The 25,287-nt window shown below is 42.5% G+C and overlaps 1 protein-coding gene across 11 annotated transcripts in view; it reads left to right on the top strand.

Annotated features, from left to right (window-relative positions):
- Positions 1 to 25,287, top strand: part of mwh (multiple wing hairs) — a 169,094-nt gene that overhangs the window by 96,563 nt on the left and 47,244 nt on the right. For 5 of the 11 annotated variants that reach the window (XM_086982305.1, XM_086982301.1, XM_022800164.2 and 2 more), the window contains one exon: positions 18,955 to 19,214. The exons of 4 other annotated variants lie outside the window; for them this stretch is intronic. In XM_086982305.1, coding sequence (XP_086838431.1) covers positions 18,993 to 19,214 — 222 coding nt within the window. In that variant the 5' untranslated portion in view covers positions 18,955 to 18,992. Of the gene's footprint in view, positions 1 to 4,545; positions 4,568 to 17,896; positions 18,267 to 18,954; positions 19,215 to 25,287 lie in introns of those variants that run through there. 2 more of the 11 variants (XM_086982304.1, XM_086982306.1) reach the window with 2 other exon arrangements.

The following is a 25,287-nucleotide window of genomic DNA, read 5'->3' as shown; positions in this document are numbered from 1 at the left end:
GTAACAACAGGTCGTCACCGCACACACCTCACTGTTGAACACTTCCTCAAGTGTTCAACTTTCGTTTGTTGGCTTATCGAGCAGGCATTCTTTGGTGTAGACCCAACTAGCAGACGCCCTGCTTAGTATCCGTTGTGTGCATCTAGCACACCTTCGGAGCCATCGGAGAGAATTGTTGCGCCAAAAATGTACAGGATTTCTTCCTGCCATCCAGCCTTCGCTCAATCTGTCTGGCGTGCGACGAGGATAATCATCAATACTTAACAGCGTCAGAAAGCTACTGCTTAGAGAATTGCTCGATCGTCGTTTTCTTCTGGTTCAACCGGTGGCGATCTTGAGCGGATCAAAAGTTGCCGCCAACAAAAATGAACGGAGCGAAAACGTCAAGACGGAGCGAATGACTGAGAAACCAGATATCAGAGAGAGGCAGAGAGAATACGAGACTCATCGGACGTTGACGGCAATGTATTGGTTGAGTAAATAGCCCCATTGGGTATTTTCACGAACAAAACAAAACGATTTTTGTTCTGTGCCGCTATGCCTCCCATCACGACTTGTCGGCTATTCCCAGGTTCGTTCGGATAGCTCGGACGTTTCTGCAGCCCGCGATATTGCTATTACGATCGTGGTATTGCTCTTATACACGACGATGGCTGCAATGGCGGCGGCAAAGACGTCAGCAACGATGCCGAAGTTGATGACGATTCTTTTTGCTAGCGTCTGTTGATCTCAGCCTGGGCCCGCTTGCTGATCCGCATCTTAGTCATGTTGAATCCGGTAGCGCGTGTACATGCCGCCAATCCGCGCGTCCGAGATCCAGCGGATTTTTTGTTGCGATTATCGATTAGCACAAAGAATAGGAAATCAGGCGACAGCCACCGCCTCATGCGTACTTCCATTAGGTAAGTTAAATCGGGTTACAAAACGGTCGATAGAGAGCAAAGTCCTGGCATCGCATGGCTTTGACGGAATCTCTTCAACCCTGCGAATTTCAACATAACGGAGACATTATATCGCCAATGCGCGCAGCTCAATCCATTGGAAAGCAAAAAGTTCGACCACACTTACATCCACCATGTATATTATGAGAACGTATCTGCTGATAGATTTTCATTGTGTTTCTAGACATATGACCGCTACATATACCGGTATCGTGTTGTCCAGCTTGGAGCCGTAACGTTGATGAAGATGGATGAAGTTGACGGGGTTTGTCTCGTATCGAACCTGGATGCTGGAGCCGTTTCTGCTGTGGTCAGAGAGACACAATCTGTTGGCGTACATAAATTTTTATCGAGTTGATATGTACCTATAGTATTATCGTTGTTAGCTTGGGGCAAGTTACTGCCTGCGTTGCTGACAACTGATAAAAATGGGGCATGATTGTTACGGGTACATGCGTTAACGTAATCTGTCTTTCGTAGATTTCGATTGCTACCTGATGAAACATCCATCGTTTATTGATTTTCTCATTAAATAAATCACAAAACGCAACACATGGGCCACTGAGTAAAACGATGCTGTTATTATAATTTGCCTGGTCTCAGGCAACGATGGCAATAAGCAATTCCCGCATTGTTACAATGGTAAATTTCTAAATCTTTCAATGCACAGTAGGTTAGATACCTTAATGCACATTGTGGTACGATGTGCCTACGCTCAGTTAGGTAGATTATATCTCCATCCATATGTATCATTCATAATGTTCTAGTAGCGTATATTGCGTTGCCACAAGATCATGGTGTTCTTATTGCATGATTTTCAATTTAGAACATATCTTAGTCTGTCACGGAACTGTAGGACCTCGTGTCTGTCCTGAGCAGACCGCCCGACCTTCGAGTTGACGATAACTGTTTAAATTATCGAAAGCATACATATATTCCAGAAGTCATCGCTCAAATTATCATGAATTACCATTCTATGCAGCCTTATGACCTTGTACAGCAAATGAGACCAAGCTTTGATAACTATAGCATAAACTTAATGTACTATAGGCCGTCCTAAGGACACATGTAATGCATGTAAGTAAATTACGGCACAGATATACGCTTGCCAAGCATTCGACGACGACGATAACGAAAAAACATATTTCCCAACAAAACTAGAAGTGATCCCCAAGTATTAACGGGTTTCAGTGTGGCGAACCTGTCGCGTATCGCAGCTATGTGTTTCTATAAAATGTGGTAAACTAGTATCAGATGTGTTCGCGAGTCACAAGCGACGCTGATATTTCTGTAGAATACTCTATCTTTTCTTTTCAATAGAACATTAAGGTTGAAAGCGACGCTATCAAATTATGACAAGACTAATCATTCAAATAAAATAGTCCCTACTTATAATGGGGGTTAGAGAAAAAAAGGACAGTCATTAAGAAAGAAGCACCCGATGCCAAACTTTCGGCCGTATGCTATGGCATTGGCTGCACATCCCCCACCCCACATACACAAAAATGGTAAGGGAGGGCAGGAAAGATGTCGCACAGGGTTTTTTTCTCTCTGGCTGGTGATAAACCTGAATGAATGAAATGGCCGTACGATTCGGGCAAGCTATGCTACACACCTTGGATGGCCAGTGGCTTCAGTGGAAAGCTGACAACCAATTCAAAAGACAAGGAGAAGAAAGAGACTCGGGCGTAACCACGTGATGATGATTGGTAAATAAGGAAAAAAAAACTATGATATATGCCAAGTAGCGAAAAAAAAAAAAAAGATGAACCAAAGGGGGCAGGCGAACGAGCTGTGATAGGAGGCGGGTTTCGGTGCTGACGTTTGCGACAAAGGGTCTTGTGATGGCGCACGCATAGATAGCGTTGTATTTAAAATTAGTCGTTTGATCTCCTCTTCATCCACCCCGCGTTTAGACAAAATACAATGAACTAAACGTGATCAAAAATTTGAGTACCACTCGAAAATAACATTCACGCTATCCACAAATACGAGTCGGATGAAAGGAGGACGGAGTCAGTACACCGAACAATGAGCCTTTTTTCAGGCTTTGATGTCCTGAACTTTAACGACGAACACTGTTGCACGCAAGAAACCGCTGTGACAAAGTCAAAGCCTTTGTTCATCATAAGAGAATATCCTATTGCAAAGGCTGGGAGTGATTCGATGATATACGTCGGCTTAATGGACCGACATTAGCTTGCCAGTGCAATGATCTCGCAACTAATCGTTCTAAACGTATCAGTGATGTACTATCTTTTGTAGAGTTTAACAACGAGATACAATTTTGTTTAGTCGGTAGCCAGATCTTGCTTAGAAGCCTGTATAAAGCCTATTGTATTTAGCGTAAATGTTCGTTCGAGTCCTACGAACGGATTGCCACCAACTACTTTCATGGACAAACCGATGACCGGCGAATATAGTAGTAGCAGCAGATAAACCTTTTTGCTCTGATGGGGTAGCAAAATAAAAACCTTTGAGATTTCGACTTTTAACCTACCAGGACCGACTGCGGGCCGTTTTTTTCATTAACGTTTAGCTCTTCTTCTCAAATCTTGAATGCGACCAGGTGGTCCCATTGTGACGGGTTTGATACCAAGGTGCTTTCGCACTGCTTAGTCCCCCCCCTCCCCAAGGGGTCAAACCGTCGTATAGTCGTGTCTAGTAAGAATGGCGGGCGTCTTCGCGCATCGCTGGGTAGCATCTGGCCAAAGCATCTGGCTAAATCAACAATCTCCATTGCCCGAAAAATGTAAAAAAGAAACGCGAAATAATTTTAGCTAAAACTGATGAAGATCTCAATCAAGCTAACAGTATACTTAGTAAGAGTAGTAAAATGTATGTATAAATTAAATAAATAGTTCTCTTACTTAGCAAGGAAACTTACAAACAGGGTCTTGAATTCTCTCGTTTTCTCTAGAGAATCTTTGACGGCCTTTTAGGGAGTATCGTTTTTCAAATCTGATCCTTCCTTTCATTAAGCATAGATTATCAAGTAATCTTGTTGTATCTAAAATCGTGTTGATGTATAGTGAACTCGGCACATCTATTGGTCGAGATTGTAATGCTTCTGAATCGAAGGATTACTCTGTAAATTTAGAAAGCAAAAACCTAACCTTTATCTTGTAGTTACATGTTCAAGTCAGTGATGAAAGTTAGGCAACGCTGCCTACAAGATAGCACCTGAGCATATACGGTACGGCAAAGCAATTTGAAGGTTCATGAGGATTGGTAATTTGTACGCCTCTTTCTGTCTAGCGCATTATTACGGAATTTTCTCCAATTTTCAGGCATACGCTTATTGATACGTGCTAGCTGAGATTATCACAGGCGGAAATCGCTACGGTAGGAAAAAGTTTCCGGAGAAAAAAACCATCAAAAGAGACCCGATTGTAATCCTAGGAACGATGCACCGAAGACTCGCCAATTGACATATGTCACTGTAATTTTATTGGGCGGAATACGCTCTAAAGGATACATAATTGCAAAAATACACCAGTTCTATCATCTAATGCCAACTGTGGCTGGCTGCTGTTGTTTTTCGGAAAGCTGTTTCTATACTTCTTTCTTTTAGACGGCGTGCAGTCCCGGACAAAATGTTACCTCATCTCAACTGGCCATGCGGAGTAAGCATATAGTTTTGTCTGATTGATGCATTATCCTGTACAACACAGATACGATATAGGGTGGCCATTGATGTAACTTTAGCGTTGACTTTATATTTACTGATTCATCACTCCGTTCCGAAAAATCCCGTAGTAGTCGTTAGCTTTTAACGAACGAAAAAAAAAGTATGTTTGGCTGTTTTACTTATCATAAAAAAGTATACATCTGCTAGTAATTGTATAAGGACATGATGTTATTCACGATGCTAAAAGGGTTTGGTCATTGATATCTGCGTTACTGTATAGCAGATTCGCCGTTGTGGCCTACAAGAGACATCGCAACGGCCATATTTTTTACCTGTTGTTAGTTTTTTCCCGTTGTTCGTTCGGTAAAGTTGCCTATTTAACCAGCGTTATATTGCAAAGCATAGCAATGGACAGTATAGTATATGTCTGTGTGTGTGTGTTTATTATTTTTTGCAGCTTGTTTTTGTTGATATTGCCTTCCTAAGCTCGTGCGACACAAAAATAGATAGGTTCCTGGGAGTCCAAAATTTAACGCGTAAGCCAGGTTGCAAGGTTTATATTTCAAATAGATAACCTCGGTGATATTATATATATAAATGGACATATAAATATTTGTGACGGTAATTGACATATGGTCTTCGATTGCCTTCTCGTGAACGATCTTCCGGTAGTCCCGATAACTGAGATCGCCCGACATCGAGCAAAAATAGGGAAACGCAACAACGCCAGTCAACAGAACTACGTATAAAGTGAAGTACAGGATCTTTGTTGCTTGTGGTAGCCAATACTGCAGAGCATAAATGAGCCTGTACGAGCACCGCGTGCCACGTAATGTCAGAGTCCAAATATGATATCGTAGTTACGATGGGAAGGGTGCACACTCCATAGAGTGCGTAACGGCCGCAATAGAGACAAATGAATCGAATTCGATGATGGCAATTGTAGCCTTTTTTTTTTTGCTATTTTAGTGTCCACAAAAATCACTACGAGCTAAGCATTTGGATATAGAACAATAATGAACTTGTAGAAAACGGTTGAAAATTTTTGTTGCTTGGGTGTGTGCTCTAGACCCAGATAGAGACAAAGAATGGAAACGATATTGCAAATGAGTTTCTGCCGAGTAATTTCTGGTAGTCCTTCTCGCCCCGTTCGTCGCTTCTCGGAGAATTGTTATTTCAAGAATAAACATTTTGTTTCATGATATGCGAAGCCTTAACCGTAGGATATGCTAGTGCGCAAAAGATTCATTTAGCCCTCGGCGATATATTGAGCGTGATCTGAGATTATAACGTAATATTACTGTTCATTCTGAATCGTGCGAGCGTAGCGAGACAATGATGATATATCGTTCGAAATTAGGTAGATGGAACATTTATGTTTGTTCAATTCACCTTCGTAGTGGGCTAGCGTAGGAGTAGCATCGAGGATTGGGAATAATGGGTCGTTTCTGGGCTCTATCGCTATGGGCTTTTGAATCCATATATGCCAACGAACGCGCTGTGAGTTCTCTAACGTAATCTCTGGTATCACTCCGCCTTCTCTTTCCTAAATCGGATATCTGCAAGACCAGCTGATTGTTCGAAGAACTACGTTTTCAGAATCATGGCAATGTCGGCAGCCATTTGTCCATACGATTCGTATAGATCGAATCGAGAAATAAACCACACGTGTGGCCACTACCGAATGCGTATCAATGAATATGTGCTTAGCTGTTCATTTCTGTCAAACGCCTACTGATGGAGGTGTCTTTGCGACGTTGTCTATGGCCATTTGACGGTCGATGACGTTTGTGTATACGTATATCGAACTGACACGCCAAAATGCGACGATATTATACAACAGGCGTTACTGCTAGCGTTGCTGTTTTCTCTATGACAACTACAGTATAATTAAATTATGACAATAACGGCAAGACGATTCATGCTCCCGATCTAATTCCGAATTAATTACTGCTAGGAATCGCTGGCCGAAATGAGCAATGTCCGACCGAGGGGAAGCAGGGCGTCGAAAGCCTCATAACGGCTAGTCGCTAAATTTTACGGTTCTACTACGTGCACGTGCAAACCTGTATGTGCACATGATCGAACCTGTAATTCGAAGTATCGGCATAGGCGAAAAGCTTGCGGAAAATGTCAGGCGGTTCAAAGACAGTCGTCACACGATGTCCTATCGCAAATCGTGCGGAACATTGCCGCTCACCTCTCTTTGGCTCCGGCCTCTGTCTGTGACGTTAGTCGATTTGGCGAATAAGTTTAAATAAGTTGGCCTGAGCTACCTGTCAAGTCCTAGAAAGTTCTGTGAGGATTTCTACATGATATTTCTGTATGGCGTAGGGTGTTGGTTTGAACACAATTGTGATACTCTTTTTTCCTTAGGTGCCTGTCCAGGGTTCTGTCGGGGTGTCGCGAGCGATTCGGTACGATCTTTTTTTTTTGCTGTATCTCTCTCTTGGATCAGCTGGTGGGCCAGTCGGCTGGGCAATTCAGTTAGACGTCGTTAAGCTTAATATGGGCGCATAGCGAAATCGTAGAATCTGAACGGCATGTGAACACAACGGAAAAGCCGCCCGTCACTCGAGCACTGGTCTGCCCACAAACTTTACATTGTCGTGCTTGTCGCCTGGTTTAGCGTCGCGTAACCATTGCGGACGCTGCAGCTATTGCCGAAGCTAGTCTAGATGAACCGTTTTTTCTATTCATTAGCTCATTTGCTCGCGATCGGGACATGAGCGGGGCTCGGCACCAACAGGAGAATCGAACTCGTCCGGTGTTACGTCTCCGGCTACCGTGTTGTACTATACTACAGTAAGGAACAGACCCATAGCCACAGACGACAGCGGTGGGAGGATACCGTCTATGTGAATCGTCTGAAAAAAAAACTGCAGATAGAAGGGAAAGCTAAAAAGCGATACAGGATCAAAGGTTGCTGCTTTTATTGGTATCCCAAGCAGAAGTGGCGGAACAGCGATGTAATAATGCAGGCAAACAAACGCCATACCGATATATAGCTAAAAAATAATGAGCATAATATAGTAAACGTATTTCTGTCTTCATGTACATGTATTACGCGCGTACAAGATTATTATACAATATGGTCATGTCCGTATAGATCACTGTAGGCTGCCGATGGTGAATCGTCTTCTTGTTAGCCCTTCGGTGACCGCTTGGTGGCAGATTCGGTTGATGTTTGGGTTTCTTTTTGTCTTGTATGTATATTATAATGTAAAGCAACCATAACAGATGAGCGAAGAGTGAGACGCACCCAGAGGAGAGGGTTGGGCCGTGGGCGACTTAATGTCTAGTTTCGACAAAATGTTGGCTAAACAAAAGACAGAGAACGAGTAAAAGGCGTCAGCCAGCCGACAGCAAGGAGAAGACCGTATACGGTCTGCAGCTACGATTTGACGTTTGTACAAAACTTCCACTATCGAAACTACTTGCACGGATATAAAGACGTGGTAGGTATAACAGGCATTCGGAAGAATTGCTTATTATGGAAGCGGACGGCGCAAGCCTATTAAGTGTAGAGAAAGGAACGACATGGAAGGGCGGCAGGAGACAGTGACGGCTAGATATCCTGCTGGTAAAGAATTTACTCGTCGTTGATACTAAATAAACTTGTATTGTAATGATAGTCTGGTTATTAAGTACTCCCCTGTCGTTTGTCACTTAATTAATACTTGTATACAAACACATCGAAGTTACGGGAGACGCGTCAGTTGACAGAGGAAGCCCATTCAGCGTTATACACCGTCGCTTTCAACGCAGGCTGCTAGAGCGGCGACGTCGTCGATTATAACCGATCCGTTTATAGCACTGAACGTCATCAGCGTTACTGCTTTCCCTTCGTCGATACTCACAGCCTATTAGCGTATGCTTTGTTAGTGGGAAAAGCAAAAGCGATCCAAACGAAGTTTCGTATCTATCACATTACGTATATATGATGCGAGTCCAGAACCGTATCGAGATTCTGTGACAGCAGAAATTGTTAGCGTTCGTAATCATCGTCGTTTTCCTTGAGGAAAGCCGATCCGCCGAACGGCGCTTTGGAAATCCTTACATGGAGGATACTTCGACATACCTTCCACACGTTCAACTGATCATTCCAATGATCCTCCATTATCAATAGAAGCTGACATACGCTTGCGTTGTGATTCAGTATTCGACCTAACTAACTAAGGAGCAATTTGCGTTGGTGATTAGGGCTGCTTTTGTGCAGACTTCAGTTTCATTGAAGTTACTACATGAAATCATTATGAAGATTCACAACGTACTTGATGCCCGTTTTGCTCTTTTCTGTAAATCTTGATCTTCTGTGTCGTCACTGAAGACGTCGAAAAATAAATAACCGCATTTGTTTTTGGATCGGGTCAATCGGTTGGCCGACACATTTGTTGTGGACTACCGCTCTCGCTTGCATTCAGAACCCCAATTCGCTCTCACAGATGCAAATTTTGAAGGTCAAACCATGACCACTCGTGCTACAGCCTGTTTCGTTTACCACTCTGTATGTATATATATATATATATATATATATATATATATATATATATATATATATAATTTTTTCTTCGTTCTCGTCGCTGTCCCCTTCGAATTATTATTCGTGTCACGTTTGTGACCTTGTCGAATGACAAATTTCTCATAGGGAGCTGTAATGTTGGACAGACATTGAACGACTGCGCGTGGCCTATTATCGTGGCCACTGGACCGATCGTCGTGGGAAGAATGAAAACGCCCATTTTTGGACAGCATCAGCAAACGGTGACTCGTCCCGCTTTAGGTTCCTGCACGCTAACGTCTTTCGTCTAGCGGTCGTAGACAACCTCCGTCAGCACACGACTCCCTTCCAACAGGTAGCAGTCAACTAAAAAAGCCAAACTCATATGTACACACAGAAATGAATAACACGTTTGTGTTTTCCTATAGAGAATATATGGTCAATTAGGGAACGTCAATCGTGGAACAGACAAATGCCTTCGTGTACCCGCACTGTGAGATAGTCGTTGACTGAACAAGGAGAAATTTAATAAAGGAATGCTATTTATTACTGGATATCGCTTTTGATAAAATCTTTATCTAACACGTTCAAACTTAGCTAAAACAGCCGTTCGCAGGTAATAGCCCTGTTACAATCAATTGGCCTTGTTGTGCCCTGTGGGAATCAAACATGAAAAAACCTGCATGCAGCGAAGATCGTTGCGCAAAGTAGATAGAACGCCACAGCGAAAATTCATTACACACAACGTGGAAAGGGTCCAAAGCTAGACCTTTAATCTCTATATCATCCACATGATCATTGAGCTTTTTTGCTGTCCATATAATTTTTGCACTCTTATACTAATACTGCAAACAAACTCAAGTTAAGCTTGTGATTGGGTTATAGCTTAGTTAAGTAAAATTGTTTTCAGTAACTTAACACGTAAGCCCCCCGAGACTGTTTCCCGTGCGCGACTTGAACAAAAAGATATAGGAGAGAAGGCCGTATTTTGCTTGCAGGCTCTTCTTCTCGTCTGTTATTTTTAAATTAGCCACCTTTGGCCCAGGTCAGCGAAGAACTGTGTCCCATTTCGTTGAGTCGCCAAGTCAATCAGGACTACAAACGGATTTAGCAAATCTTCGTGTCATTTCGAGATAGAATATGTAAGTGACAGAAGTATTTCCCCGAGCACGAAGACGTTTCTGCCACGCACTGATTCTGAACAACGGGAACAGCTAGTGCCTGTGCGGTACTATTATAAGATACAGACACTGAAGTACGTCTGTTCTTGTCTAATTCACATTTGTATCCGACTATTGCTGTCTAGCTTGCTTGTGTCTGTCCAGACAGTCGCTGATCGTCCTGTGCACGTGTGCGTATAAATTCGTCTTTTGAGATTAAACAATGCCATTGTGGGTCGTTGCAACCGGCACCGTCGACAACTGGCAGTGGGTTGATCACTAATCATCCACTCACTGGATTCGATGAAATTTCCACTATAGCAATAACAGCAGCAAAGACAACAACAAAAACAATAATAACTCGAAAGACTTCTTCTTCATTGTGAGCACGAAGGTCTAAGCTGTAGTCATGACGGGTGGACAGCAGGCACCAAGAAGGCCGACGGGGTGTACCGTTGTTGTTGATATAGGCTTTATTTGTCTCTCGAAACCATACGACGCAAGGAAACCATTTGATTAGTCCCAAAATAGTCGCGCGTAACTAGCCGTTAGCAAACTGAGCGAAAACGAATTAATGGTGAACGTTGCGTTCGATACGAACCTCGGCAAAAATAGTGGTAAAAAACAACGGGAAAATAGAAAATGAGGCTTCCAGTTTTTCTACGCAATATACGACCGTCCCCGCAGTTTATTTAAGTGACTAGTACAAGAATATATCTAAACGTAAACGTAGAGTAACAACGCTGACAACAAAAACGACCAGTTTCAACTTTTCTGTATGTATAAACTTTTGCATACGTACAGTGTATTGATAGGATGTACAAAACAATATAATTATTCGGTTTTACCAAAGATACGCTCCTAGTATATTTAAATATAATATACTTTCATTGCATATAATTGTTGCTCTTCCTTTGAATGGAAAAAAAGTTGTTACCTTCAGTCGGAAAATTCATTTTCCTTCTAGAACAAAGTATCAGAGATATATGGAATATAGCGGTTACTGAAACAACACGGTGAGCAGCATGTCATTATGTATGAGAGTATCAGTATGTATGAGAGTGACTCTAGAAAAAGTAAACCTGTAAATTCATCTTTACCTTCATGTATCATCGTGTTTCCGTCCACGTAACCCTGTGTTAGCTGCTGCTTGCCGTGAAGTTGGTCTCAACGCAGCGTCATTCTATGTGAGACCCTGAGAGTAATGCATGAATGAAGATTCATCATTGCATCATAGGAATAACAGCAGTAATAGTTATAATTCACAGTTGTTACTAGCAGTAATCATGAAAGCTAGCCAAGCGTATGCGTGTCTTTTTGCACGTGTATGTATGAACGGCTACTACAGGGCTGCCTCGAAGAGGACAAGGGAATATATATCAACTCTGATCTGTACAAGGTAGCTCAGAATGCTAAGCGAGCGCGAAGGCATGACAACACGCAACGAACAGTCTGCGACACAACAGTATTGGGGGGTTTCAACCGGCAACGTTAATCCGTCACTGGTAACCCCTAGGTACGTGCACGCCCCTTTTCTTGTCCATCACGTCCATCAAGCTACTGTCGTACATGGCCAAGGACGTGTTTAGTCTACTTGTTTTTATCAACGATTCTATTATAGTGCTTTAGCTTTTTTTTTTGCTCTTTGGGCTTTTCCGTTGACGATGTTCGTTTAGAGCAGCGTAATCGAGCATCTATAAATAATAATAGAGTAAAAGTAAAGGTGCACAAAAGAAATAGGCAATCAATAGGATTTGTTCTATTTTGCTTCTTGCAACAAAAGTAAGTTCTATTTGGACGCAATCAATTGATTTGTCTAGCGTCTGTCATTCGAAGCTGCTCAGACGCCCCCACGTGACCGTAACTTTATTTTCCGGCCTCGGAGCCGCTGATTTAGATTGATGCTGTTGTGTTCTTTATATGTTTTCTTATAACTGCTTGTGTATTTACTATCTTTGAATATGTCTCCAGTCGTATATTGCAGGTATATGTCGTTTATTAACGCGTAAATTGTGACCGAGTTGAGCACTTGCGCTGCACAAACAGCCAACAGAGGGAAATCTATTTGGGAGAGCTAGTTCCCACGACAAAGTGAAGTACGTCTGAGCCCAGTTTCGAACCCATACCATAACGTTTCCCTTATGTTTAGCAAGCAGACACAATACCCACTACACCATTGATTAGATAGTAAGGCTCGAACTGTAAAGCCGGTTGTGGTTGAATTTATTGCGGCACACAAATTAAAGTAACAGCGGGTCCCTGCCTTAGTTTTAATACTATATTGTATATAGTATGGGCGGCAGATTCCATACGTAATAAAACTATATCCAATTCATTAATGGTTTCTGCCTTCCCCTATCGGCTACCACCGCTATACCTCTGCGGCAATAAATAACATATTCCACTTTTCCAGCACTACGTTAACGCCATAAAACTGAGACTACAGCACAACTTTTCAAACAGCGTAAAAAACAAAAAAAAAAACATCGTAATGGCTGTGATTAGTCTTTTATTAAAAAGGACAATTTCTCCTATTATTTTTTTCCACTGCACCGAATTTGGAGCCTGCCCCACCCACAGTGGTACGTATACAGTTCTTCAGCACTTCTTCTGCTGGTTCGCACCCAGCTTATCTTTTTTCATTTGCTGTTCGGCAATATTATCAACTTAATGGCTAATGTCGGTGTAACATGTATACACTCATAAAAAGAATAGGAGTCGTTGTCTTGGTTAGATTGTATCGTATATTTAATACGATAGAGATAGATATCAATAAGATGGTATGAGTCAAATAGCGTTAATTAAGCAAACAATACCGCTACACCGTACGAGAAAAAATCATCGGATCATTATTCAACTTACAATAGAGATTCTAATGAATGACAAGAGCGGCATAGTCTGCCGCTATTGATTTATTTACGATAATTATCTATACCAATTTCATGCATTATTTATTACAATATATGCTATGTATCGGAGAAGGACGCTGCCTCTTCACAATTGCGCGCCCTAATACCTATCTCTACGTAAGCACGTGAGTGTACGCGAGATAGCCGAACACCATCATGGGGCGGTCGGGGAGAAGATGATGTCGATGGTGAGAGCTACAATAAGGAAAAACCGTGTGCACAATTGGAGATCTGAAACGGCGTTTTTTGAAAGCCAATACGAAGATTATTCGATGGGCTCGATGAGGCGTCTCAACAGAGCGCACGTGCAACCTTCATTACATTATTGAGACCCGATCATCCAATGGAAACGACTGTGTTTTTTTTGTACCATTGTTTTAAACTCGACGGATGAATAGACATGCTTGATGGACATGAAAAGAACCTGATTTTTCGCTTACAATTGCTTGTAGGCATGAAAATTCCTTTTTATTCCTTAGTTCACCATTGCTGCTAGGAGAAATATCGTCATGGTACTGGCGATTTGGGTAACATTGCGATCATTTCTGTTCTTCCAGTTCCAACTAGAAAAAGTTTTCTAGCGGTATTTTTTTTTTTTTTCGTTTTTACCATTCCATTGGGAAACGCCGCTGTAATAAGTTTCAGTTTGATTAAATTATCTTCCGTGGGTTCGGTGTCTTCGCAGTGTTTATCTTTTATTATTATTATTTTTTTAAAATTTTTATTTATTTTTTTTAAATTTTTATTTTTATTATTATCATAAGGTAGAATTGATAGTTTACTTGAATTCAATGGGTTCACCATGTAGCCTAGACGGCATGTCTAATGGAGACCAAAGATCATAGTCGGAGCTACATATACATATATATAGCAGGCAGATTAGTTAAACCTTTTTGAGGTTTAAAGTGACAACTTTAGAGCGAAATGTGCTGCCAAAAATGCGAACTTATTTCTACATATAAAACATCATTTATTGGTCTCTGCCGCTACCCTTCCCTCTTTACCTTTAGCTCTTTTACGAACAGTTCCGCTAAAAGTCTGTTTTGATTACTCACACGTATACGGTTGCGCTCGGAAAAAGCTTGACTCCTGCTTGTTTTTTTTTCTGCAAAAACCCACTGGCACCTTTCTATATTTTTGACCCGTTTACTGATTCGTCGCGATCTGTTTCTTCTGGCATCTCCGTTCCGTGCGCGGCCTGTGAAAAAAAAAGGTCGATCATAGCATCGGGAGGAAGGCGGACTAGGGTCGAGGGGGTGAGACAACAAAAAAAAAATATCGAGGAAGAGAGCTGGACGAGAGCCGATAGAATCGTGATTAATTTGGCTCAGTTGCCAATGGCTTTGTCTTCGCTGTAATCATCATCATCATTATTACAGAAGTCAACTATCATCACCGTTTGCATAACTGCTACTATTATCGAGAACAAAGAATGGAGCCGGCAAAGGTCGACGATCTTACTTATGCTTTATGCGCTAGAGGAGCCCGCGCCTGGTGACGATAGCTGAGCGACCGGTTCCCGTTAGTATTGAGTTCAGCGTATGATCTATGGGATATCTGTTCTGCACGTAGAAGATAGCTTGAAGGACACAAACTGGAAAAATACAAACAATTGCCTTTTTCAAGCTACTATTATTCTGGAAGCTTGCATTTGGTGTCGCCTAAATAAAAATGGGGATTTTCAGGTCTGGCAATGCTCCTGTTAAGATTTCGTGAAGTTCAAATTTGTTCTTTCTATATAGTGCATAAACACGTACAATCAGCTAACTATACAGTAGACGTAAATTGCAAACGAATCAAGTTAGAAAACTTATAGGTTTGTCCAAAGGGATGATGGATGATACGGTGTCGCACTGGCAAGCGCTGAGTATATACTTTAAAGCGGTCGCAAACATACAATAGTTACACGAATTGTGTTTGTGTTTGTGTTTGGATCTATGTGATTTTGTCTGTAGCTCTATTTATGGTTGGGATAGGGTTCCGGTCTATGTGGCCTTGAGTAACTTTAAAAGGTCAACAGAAAATACTGACATCGGCGGCGACGGATGCTATCATGTAGACAGGGGTAAGTGCGACAGATTTTAAGTTTAGAGCCTAGATAGGTCTAGGTAAATTATTGGCTAAAATTAGCGACGCTGCACCCTTTATTTGAAGTAATAAGCTATTGGATCTTTGTCGAAACAGAAAAAAAGATTCATATTTAAGCGTGTTTTTCCACCACATAAGACTTGGGAGCACAGTCTGGAAATTATCGTAAATATCAGGTGCCCAGCATATTGGTACGCCTACAAAACATCGTACGGCTGTTATTATATGGCTCGAAAAGAAAATATCCTGATTAGAAGCGTTTTATGAAACACAACTTTTTACAAAAAGCCATTTTGTGTCAACTCCTTGTACAGTTATGATAGACAGGGGGCAGGCGACCATCAGGAAACATGCTGCTTAGTGGCAGTTCACAGCTGCAATATTGGATAGCACACATAATAGTGCCGTACTATTATTTGCCGTGTCCGAAATTAGGAAGAGTAAGTGAAGAATATCTTCATTGATAACCATTGTTATAATAACATCTGAGAAATAAATTGCCGATTAAATCAGACCACGTTACACCCGTATATGTAACGGGCCCTAGTTCGACGCTAGCGCAGAGTTAAGGCCTCCGTAGACACTCGATGAGTGCGTTCCTAGGTTTTGGGCGTAGCCTATCGATGTACATTGAGATTCTATGCGCCCAGTTTACATACACAGCAGCCATAGTTGTGAATAAGAAAATTCCCGCAGAAATCGGTCACCTCTATGTATGTACAGAGACGAAAGATGACATTGAACACAATAACATTGGTACATGATCGTTTTTCCGATACGATAAAATTAAGACAAAGTCGATAAGATAAACGCTCGACGCGGGAACAGCAACGATTACGGGCGGGCCGAGGGCGAGTAAGGGTTTGCCGAAAGAGGAAAGTAATAAACACGTCGGTTTACGCACAGATAGTCACAGTCACAGTCACAGATGCGCTGCTGTGTCTCTATTATGTGCAGTTGGATCGCCTTTCGATCGTTTTTGTTGTCTGTGAGATTTTTTCACTGTTTGACTCCTATCACGTCGGCGAAATAGAACGATCGGCTTTTCATTTATAACTACCTATATGACATTAAAAGGGCGGCTGTCAAAGATTACCGACAACCGACACAATTGCTCCTGCCGCGCTTGTGCTAGCTATTGCTTATTTGGCTCAGCAAAAGCGTGTCACGACGGCAGGAGTCGCATAGGCCCGTGAAACTTGGCCGTGGACAGTGGCCGTTCGACGCGAAGTTACTAGTTATTCTACCTTGACAGTAAGGATGATCGTAGGGGTGTACGACAAGAACAGTAACGCTATGCGGCAATGACGAGCCAAAAATGAGGCGGATGATGATGATGACAATAGTGATGACCGTGTCAGTAGTGATGACAACAAACCCCGCAATTATATGCACGAGCGACAAAAGCATGACGATGGCATTGGCCGAACGCGGATAACTTCAACAGGCAGGCAGTAACAATGAATCGATAGTCTCATTGACAGAACAGGCACACATGATGCAATTGTTCAAGGTCCATAACCTAAGTAGAACCTACGCTAAGCCACATCTATGTGTCTAGGTCTTATTTAAATATATTGCTTGTGACGCATTTAACAGTTTGCTGGTACCTTGGCTCATATTTAATATGATTGGAAGCAATTATTATTTGATCATGTTTTTTTCCAGTTAGACTGCTCAATCTCGGAAGCTTTCCAAGCAAAAAAATGACAATCAACGAATACGAAGCATATTACGTCTTGTGACGTAACAACAAATTTCAGTCTTTCTTTAGTTCTAGCTCATTTAGATTTGATTGAAATTTTTCTCGCGTGGAATCTATAGAAGAGTAAATTGAAATGCCCGGGGGCAATGCAGCTTACTATTAGAAAAAAATCACCCAAGACTCATTCGATATCGTTTTATAAAGCATCAACCTGCATCTTCGTAACTACTCACGTGTGTCTATGCATGTGTACATCTAGTTACATTAGTGTGCACTAAGACTATGGGCCTCGATGCATCTGGCCGACGCCCCGCTACTCTCCCACATGATACCATGCAACCGACCCGTACTAAATTTGTGTGCGTGTATATTTTGCTATATAAAATGCGTCAGTTAAATCGGTTTGCTTTTTGAGTCTTTGCGTTTGGTGCCACTATCGATGCCGGCCCCCAGAAAGCTTTTTTAGAACCAGCGCACACGCGAGGGCCAACCAGAAAGTCACTGTGGACAGCGCAACTGTGCCGGGGATGGGGAACAAATTTAATTGAGACTCTTCCTTTTGGCTTCTTTCACGCCACCCATCTTACGGTTCCTTCTGGCTCGTCGCTTTTGATCGCCCGCCTATCCATCCGCCTGCCCGACCGGCTGGCTAAGTGGTGTTCACGCTTTCGCGGGGCCAATCCACCCCGATGCTACTACGACGCACGTACAGAACTCATATGCTACAGCCTAACCTTAGATGCTCGATGGATGCGCCGGCAGTTACCACACTGGCGGGAGATCATTCTACATCACTGCCGTCACTACGGTCGCCATCACCGATGCCACCGCCCTCGTCATCACCGTAACAGCTCGGATACTTCAGAACAACTTCGTCAGCGGCTAGGGATGACCGCGTTAAAAGATCGATCCACATTTTCGCCACTGCCACTGCTGCACAACGCTCCGAAGCATAAAGGCGAAACTTGTTGAGTGTGATGCTCTTATAACGACAAGCGCACGGCGAAGAAATTTATAATTGATTTAAAGGACACTGAAAGGAGAAGCATCATATTCCTTCGAACAGATAGCCTTAGGACAGCGGCAATTGCAAATATACCATGACTACAACCAAACAAAGAAACGAGATAGAAGCATAACCCGAGTCCTCTAGCGAAGTAGCGATGTTGGCCATCGCATGGACAACATTCTGGGGAGACGGAACCGCTTACGCAAATAGCGCATGGAATTCGTTACATTCAGCACAAACGGGCACTTAGCCGACGTGTAGCGTGACGCGATTGCTTATTGGAACGTTAGAGGGACATAGCTAAAACTTCAATACTATACAAGTAAGTTTACTACCTTCTGAGTTTTTTCGGTTAAAAAAAATTCGCTCTTGACAAGGACCTCTTCGGGCAAGCGTTGTCCAACAACTACAAGCCAGAAAATGTCTCCGATCAAACGAAATGTTACACGTGCTGCGACGCTATTTAGTTATTGTATCGGTAGAGGCGGTGAAGGCCTTCAGCGTAATACATGTATTTGATCACAGAAGCCTAGTGAATAAATTGATTCCATTGTTTGGATAGGTGATACGACCGCAACATAAGCCTTATTCTATAATCGCTTATACGTTCGGGTACCGTCCGGACAATATATGGATGTCTAAGCTGTTTGGAGCTCCATGGCGTTAAATGGATGTACTGGCCTGAACTTAAACAGGCAGCTTGTGTTGTGTTATTGGTAAAATCATCGGAAATGAGTGCACTTTCGCTTAATACCAACATTTGTTTTCCTTAATGTAATCCTTTCACAGAGAGTACCAACCGACCATGAGTCGCTCCTTCAGATTTAGATGCTGCTGAAGTCGAAGATCGCAAGGTGCACTGCTGTTTTATTTGACTATTCGATGTCCCGAAGCTTGTTGAAGCTACAATAGAGTATTGCATGGAAAACTCGAATTTGGCAATAATATCAATAGAAAATTGCAGTTCAGTTATTGTAACATTGGAACCTCATTGGATTCTCTCCATTTAGGAATCTATCGGTGCCCGGTGTTCGTGGAGGACCTCGAAATGACCCCGATTCGGGGCCCGGACCGCGGGGGCTCGGCCGGAAGCGGCGGAGGAAGTGGCAGAGTTTCGGGAGCAAACGGCCAAACAAGCAGAGCTTTGCCGTCTTCTACATCGTACATTCATCCAGGTTCAAGTGTCCTATCTACGCATGCATCTCAACCAGCAACTCTTATGTCTACACCCCCTCAGCCTGGACGATCACAGTGCAATACACTCACGAGGGTGAGTATTTGAAAACACACGGAGGAATACAAACGTATTCCGAAGTTGCCATTGACAATGATGTTAGACACGTTAGAGCGGTGGACTTGCTAGCGATTCCTCCTCTTTAGTTAATAAAAACAATTTGCCTATTGAAATTTACTATGTCCCACTGTTTCAATTTGAACAGCTGGTAGTACTGAAGAATTTAATACAAGTTTTATAATCTAATTCTGATGGTTTTATACACAAAGTAACCTGCTTTTGGTACTTATCGTTCGTTTCGCTTGAGTAGGTAATCATTCTTCTCACTGGGGACACCGAATATATTCATTCGAACTTTGGTTTGGCTTCATATCTTTTCAAGAAAGGGTACCTAAAAGTGACGTATTCACATTTGATTTGATAGATACATCGTTCCCTTAACATTTGTCATGCTCGTTGCGTTTGCGTCCGCATTGGCCCCGGAAAAGTCTAAGCCTTCCCTCACTTCGAAGCTCATTCGAGCCATCACATTCTGAATTCTGACCTACTTTTGTTGTTACGCCATTTAGCTGTTAGTTACTAACAACTATCGGCGGCGGACAGCGACGCCGAGAAGTCGGACTACCGTCGATACGGATGGAATTTTCTCATATTCAAGTTATCTAAAACTTACTATAATAATATCACAACGAGTCGTATTTAATGCCAGATAGCGCATATATTAACGTGCTGGGGAAGTTCCTATTGCAAGTTCTCGATGCTGGTAAAAGGACGATTATGTTTTAGTGTTTTACGATTCGTACTCTTTTCGTCGCTATTAGTTATTCTTTCTTTCTTTCGTCAATTGTTCGGTATAGCCACTTCTTTTGTCGTATATTTCAAGCTGCCGATCTGAGCATTTCACATCCTTCTTATCATATCCGTAGATCGCTGGCCACTTGCGTACCCAGCACCATCACTCTCAACTGAATCAGTCAGCTGTTTTCATTCTTATCGTACGTAGCGAAACTTCGTTATTGATGTGTGTATCCACCTCGTAACTGCGAAACAGTACGATGATAGGCCGTAACATACCTCTAATCTGAGTCCTATTCTGTTCTATTCCTAACTTGTTGAAGACGAAACTGTTTGCTGGGGTAGCGTGAACCGCGTACCAGCGCTTCGTAACTTCTAACGGAGGCTCCATTTATGACAGACTTTGATGTCCTAAGACAATCAGCACACTCAGCTTATACGCGACCTGATCAGGTATATTACGGACAGAAAGTAGAAGCGATGCGTAAATACAATAGACCGACTGGCATAAGGGTCGTGGCTGTGGCCCTTCCGTTGGGCTGACATCCTGACTAGAAGATATACTGACGTAGTCACGTTAGGTAATACCCACCCATATCCTGTAATAGTATACGGTTACAGGATAAATTTAGCAAGTGACTCAGCTGATCCACCCGCAGTTTTGCATGAGGACTACAAACAATAGTAGATACCACCATACCTGCCTTTCTTTGGTCCTATTTAAACTAGATGTTTCGAGTCCTACATCCGGCCATGAGACGGCTGGCGCGAGATGGCGGATTCGAACCTAGATTAAATTAAACGCGTCCCTAAAAAAAAACTTCAAGGAAAATGCGTCACCCGCTACGCTTTCGCGGCACTTATACAGTAGCCAAGTTAAACTAGAGCGTTTTACTTTCTACTCTATGGACACACGCTTATGCACACTGATAAAAAAAGATCAATGCATACTAGTGTTCGTAAAACACAGTACTGTTAAACGGGGCAGACAACCTGGGCAGCAGTAACTGACCACAGAGCATGAACTTGCAGGCGGAAGAATAAAGCCTTTCTTTTAATTCTTCGTCTTCGCAGCTCAGTTCTTAGCGAGTAATTTATGTGCTCGCTTTGTGTGTGTGTGTGTGTGTGTCTGTTCGCAAAATGGTACATGTTATAGGGCCTAGATTGCAACCCATCACAGGCGCAACTGTTTTTAGCGGGCGCACTCATCTGGGTAACCAGGATAATCCGCTATTACAATAGAGCTCTAGGCCTGGTCATTGTCGACTGGATTGTTATTGGCTTCTCTTCCTGTATTTTTCGCTTTGCTCCAGCTTTCTATCAAAACTTTACACGTTTGTTTTACGGCTGATGGCTAGAACGGAGAGAATTAGCTTTGGCTGTTTCTAAAGTCCCACGCATAATTAGACACACGACAGGAGAGCCCCATCCAAATACATATCACATAGCGAACATAGAACTCTATGGCGCCGTATACTTGCACAGATCTTTTGTTTAGTCGGTTACGTTGTACGGTCGACCTGTGATCTACATTATTAAGTTGTTATTAAGAATTAGTAAAACGTTTCGTTTTCAATTACGTTTAATATGCCACTGTCAATGTAACCACTAGCGGGGCTTTTGCTTAATTGGCTGTCACAAACGCACGACGTTATAGATAGTCATTGAGTTGTGGATGGATGGCCTATTTGACCTGACAGATGCCTCACTCTTAAATGCCCATCTATAATGTCTGAAAACAGTGGATAGGCTTGAGCGTCGTATATGGATCATTACGGTTACTTGTCGGACTCCGCTAAAAAGCATTGTTTATGTCTTTAGTAAATGGAAAACATAAATTCAGTCTCGGGAAAAAGAACAGTAGCTACCAAACTGAGGTTATGAAGACTAGAGATATCTTAATGGAATCGATCAGCGATGCAACATATATTTGTGTATATTTAGATATGATGGCGTTATTTTGACTTTTTATAGTAAAATGTTTTTTAGAAACTGATTTATTCAGTATACGGGGCAGTATTAGCACTGTCAGAAGAAGCGCATATTTACCTGTGAGCCACTGTGAGTTTCGCTGCGTAACGCAGTGGCTTCGCGCCGCATAACAGTGAGTTAGACAAACCTCAATCAGTTTAACAGGAAAACAGAAGTGAACGGTGTGATAGATGGACGTCAATAAGGTTTAGATAACAGATTTGAGTCAAGATCGAAGACCTAAAATGACCTACAGATCGAACCAATACAATGGAAACTGCCATTGGTGAATTATAATCGAAGACATGATGCTAAATAATGTGCGCGTGACCTGAATTATATTTAGATATCTACCCGACCAAGAAGCGATGTTTAGCGATGGACATACCGTTTATTGGAACAATGATCCACGTAAAAAATGTCTTTTTACCGCGTTTCCAAGTGACGAAAAAAAAGGTATTTCAAATGGCAAAAACCCACGCATGACTATCGGAGAGCGTTATCTCGCTGTTGTTAGATGCACGTACATTTTGTACGATAGGCACTTTTTATCGTATTTCTCAAAATTGGCACTTGTAGTCGTGGTCATAATGCTGAACCGCGTTGGCAACGGCGGCATCAGCTGTAGTTTACCAAACTGGGCGGACACGAAACTATCAGATTAACGCCGCCGCCATACAAGGAATCCTCGTTCGGTTATTCTGACTACCGCCATTGATGTCGATGTTTTGTTTTGGTTGTAGCATTAACTTGCTTCCGCTTTTCCCTTTTTGTTTTTTTCTGCTTTTTATTCGTCGAAAATAGGATCATAATGTTGAAAAAAAGTTGTGCTTTGTGCAAGATTCTACCTGGAAAATAGGGGCCACAGAACTCTGCTGTAATGTTGATATCCGCGGTCTGCTTTGCGTCGCGATCGTGGCTTAATCACTCGTTGTTTCCATCTGTTTTTTTTTTGTCTTTAGATACATTTCTGCTACCATCACAAAATCGTCATTATGATGATGATTATTGTTATTATTAACACTATTATCAATGATGCCGTTGTTTATTAGCAAAAAGTACTTGTGGAAGCAAATGTAGAAACGATAAGACTCAGTAGAGGGAATAACAAAACGTAAGAACATAAAATTATTATATATTAAACAGAAATACGTCAGTAGCGACGAGAGCAGCGGTCGGTGTTTTTGGGGAACGCATCGCGATTACTGGGACCGGTGTACCGTTACGCAGAAATGTGTCGCTGCACTGCGATACGGCTATCCAACATGTAGCAACTTTAACCACAGATTCTGTTTGATTTTAATGTGGTCAGATGCGTGATCTTATAAATAATTGTCGAGAACGTAGAGCGACGTTTGCGATATGATGCAACATGGTGTATCGTAAAAGTTACAATGAAGATCTAGATTATCTTTATGACATGTTGATTCATGTTTATCTATGACATGGCTGTATCATTTTCTCTGTGAATAGTCATTCTCAATCGCACCGGTATGATCTCTTGTTTGCTGTTCATTTATCGAACGTCACGAGTACGTCAAGAGGGCAAGGGGAAGTTTGGTGTATATTTCGTTTACGTGTTGTTTCTACATCTTAAGCGTCATGACGTTTAATTGGCCTGGGGCTAGGATGGGCATTGCCGTCGCCAAGGAAATTCAACGCAACGATGCAGCTCTAGTCGCTCCATTTCAATTTCCGTTTTCTCTTGTTCTCGGTGTCTCTTCTTGTCGCGGACGCCAATAAGCAGCACATATAGCTAGCTCAGATGCAGTCGCTGCTTCATAAGGCTCCACTTTGAACCACTAGTTTGTATTTGATAGTAAAAATCGCTAAAGTATGCAGCCGCCAAAGACAATGAAAGGACGCCAACGACAACAACAACAACAGCTGCCGCCGCAGCAGTCGTTGACCATTTCCGAAACGGATGATCCATCTTAAAGCCTCTACCACAAACGGGAACGAGAAGAGTCCTTTCAGGATGATCAGTAGCCAGCGGGAAGCGTGTGCACGCCTCTGATACGTAGCCTGCCGCTCGTCCGTCCGTATCCGACTCTTACAAGTTGTTGTTATGTTGCTCTATTACTTTAAGCCTGGTCCAGCGGTGATTAGAACGATCACAAGCGCTCCCGCTGCTACGTTTATGGTCGACGCCTCTTTCTTCGTGTTTGTGGTCGTTTCCGTGATTGCGTAGGAGTTCTAAGTCTTGAGTCGCCAGTTGCATTATACGTCACCTCTGAATATGCGACATGACGCTGGTGCAGCCGGAACAGCAACTGAGGCCGCCGCCGCCGCCGCCGCCATTGTTTCTACAGTTGAATCCTCTAATCTTAATGATTACGACGCTGCTGACGTTGATGGTGGTCATAATGGTAACGCTGATGCTTATGCTAGCAGCACGGACGAGCATTTCTTTTCTATTCGCACAAGGATCAATCACACTATCACTACTAAAAAGCGAAATATTTGGGTTTTACGTCCAGCCCCGCCCAGCAAACAGCAATATGAAGCGATGTGTGCCTACGTTTGGGTTCGAATCTGGTCCATCACCTATCGCAAGGATTAGCGGACAAACACGTCGCTCACGAATCTACCGCAGAGACACTCCTGGTAGTACAAATGCTACCGTTACGACTGCCGACTCCTCATCATTAATCCGCAGACTGCGGCAAAAACAACAATGCCTGTCTATTACTGTATAATACAAAACCTATGGACTGGACGCGGCTTCGAACCGTTCATTTGTAATGGGAAAAGAAGCGATGTCAAATAGTATAACTTTATATAATAGTAGAGCGAGGAGGGGACGTTTCTAAATTGCGCTAGATCGGTTGCGATAGGATCGGAGTTTATATGACGGCGGCGCGCGTAGAGCAGCTATTCGACATCGACATCGCAATAACTACTTAAACTGCTAGACAGTATCAGCACGAACTCCGTTTCAAGCAGCTTTTATCCTGTCAGACAGGTCTGACATCATGGTTACACAGATGTTGTCCAGTTATCGCAGAGGAAGCAAAGCAGTATGATACGAAATGACCCACTGGTCCGTTTTTATCATAAGGTATTATCATATGTGAATTTTCAAGTATTTGTCAATGAGTTTAATTGGCGTAGACGATAGACATCGACTGTGACTTAACTCGATTTCGCTTGCTTTAAACAGAAGCCATTTCAGCTCTGCTTGTCATTTTAAATACGTTTCGAAGACGTTATTTATTTATTTATTCAAAAATAGGTGTCGCTAGTATCGATGCTTCTGTTGTATATAGTAGACGACGCCTACAGGCCCAGCGTCCTTCGTCGAAGCCAGCTTGACCGCCGCGCGGGTGTACCGTATTGTCTG

The sequence above is a fragment of the Varroa destructor genome, unplaced genomic scaffold (genome assembly GCF_002443255.2).
Source record: "Varroa destructor unplaced genomic scaffold, Vdes_3.0 BEIS01000003.1, whole genome shotgun sequence".
In the NCBI taxonomy this organism is placed as follows: Eukaryota; Metazoa; Arthropoda; class Arachnida; order Mesostigmata; family Varroidae; genus Varroa; species Varroa destructor.
The sequence above is the reverse complement of the archived record's forward strand: the minus strand, read 5'-3'. Positions and strand labels throughout refer to the sequence as shown.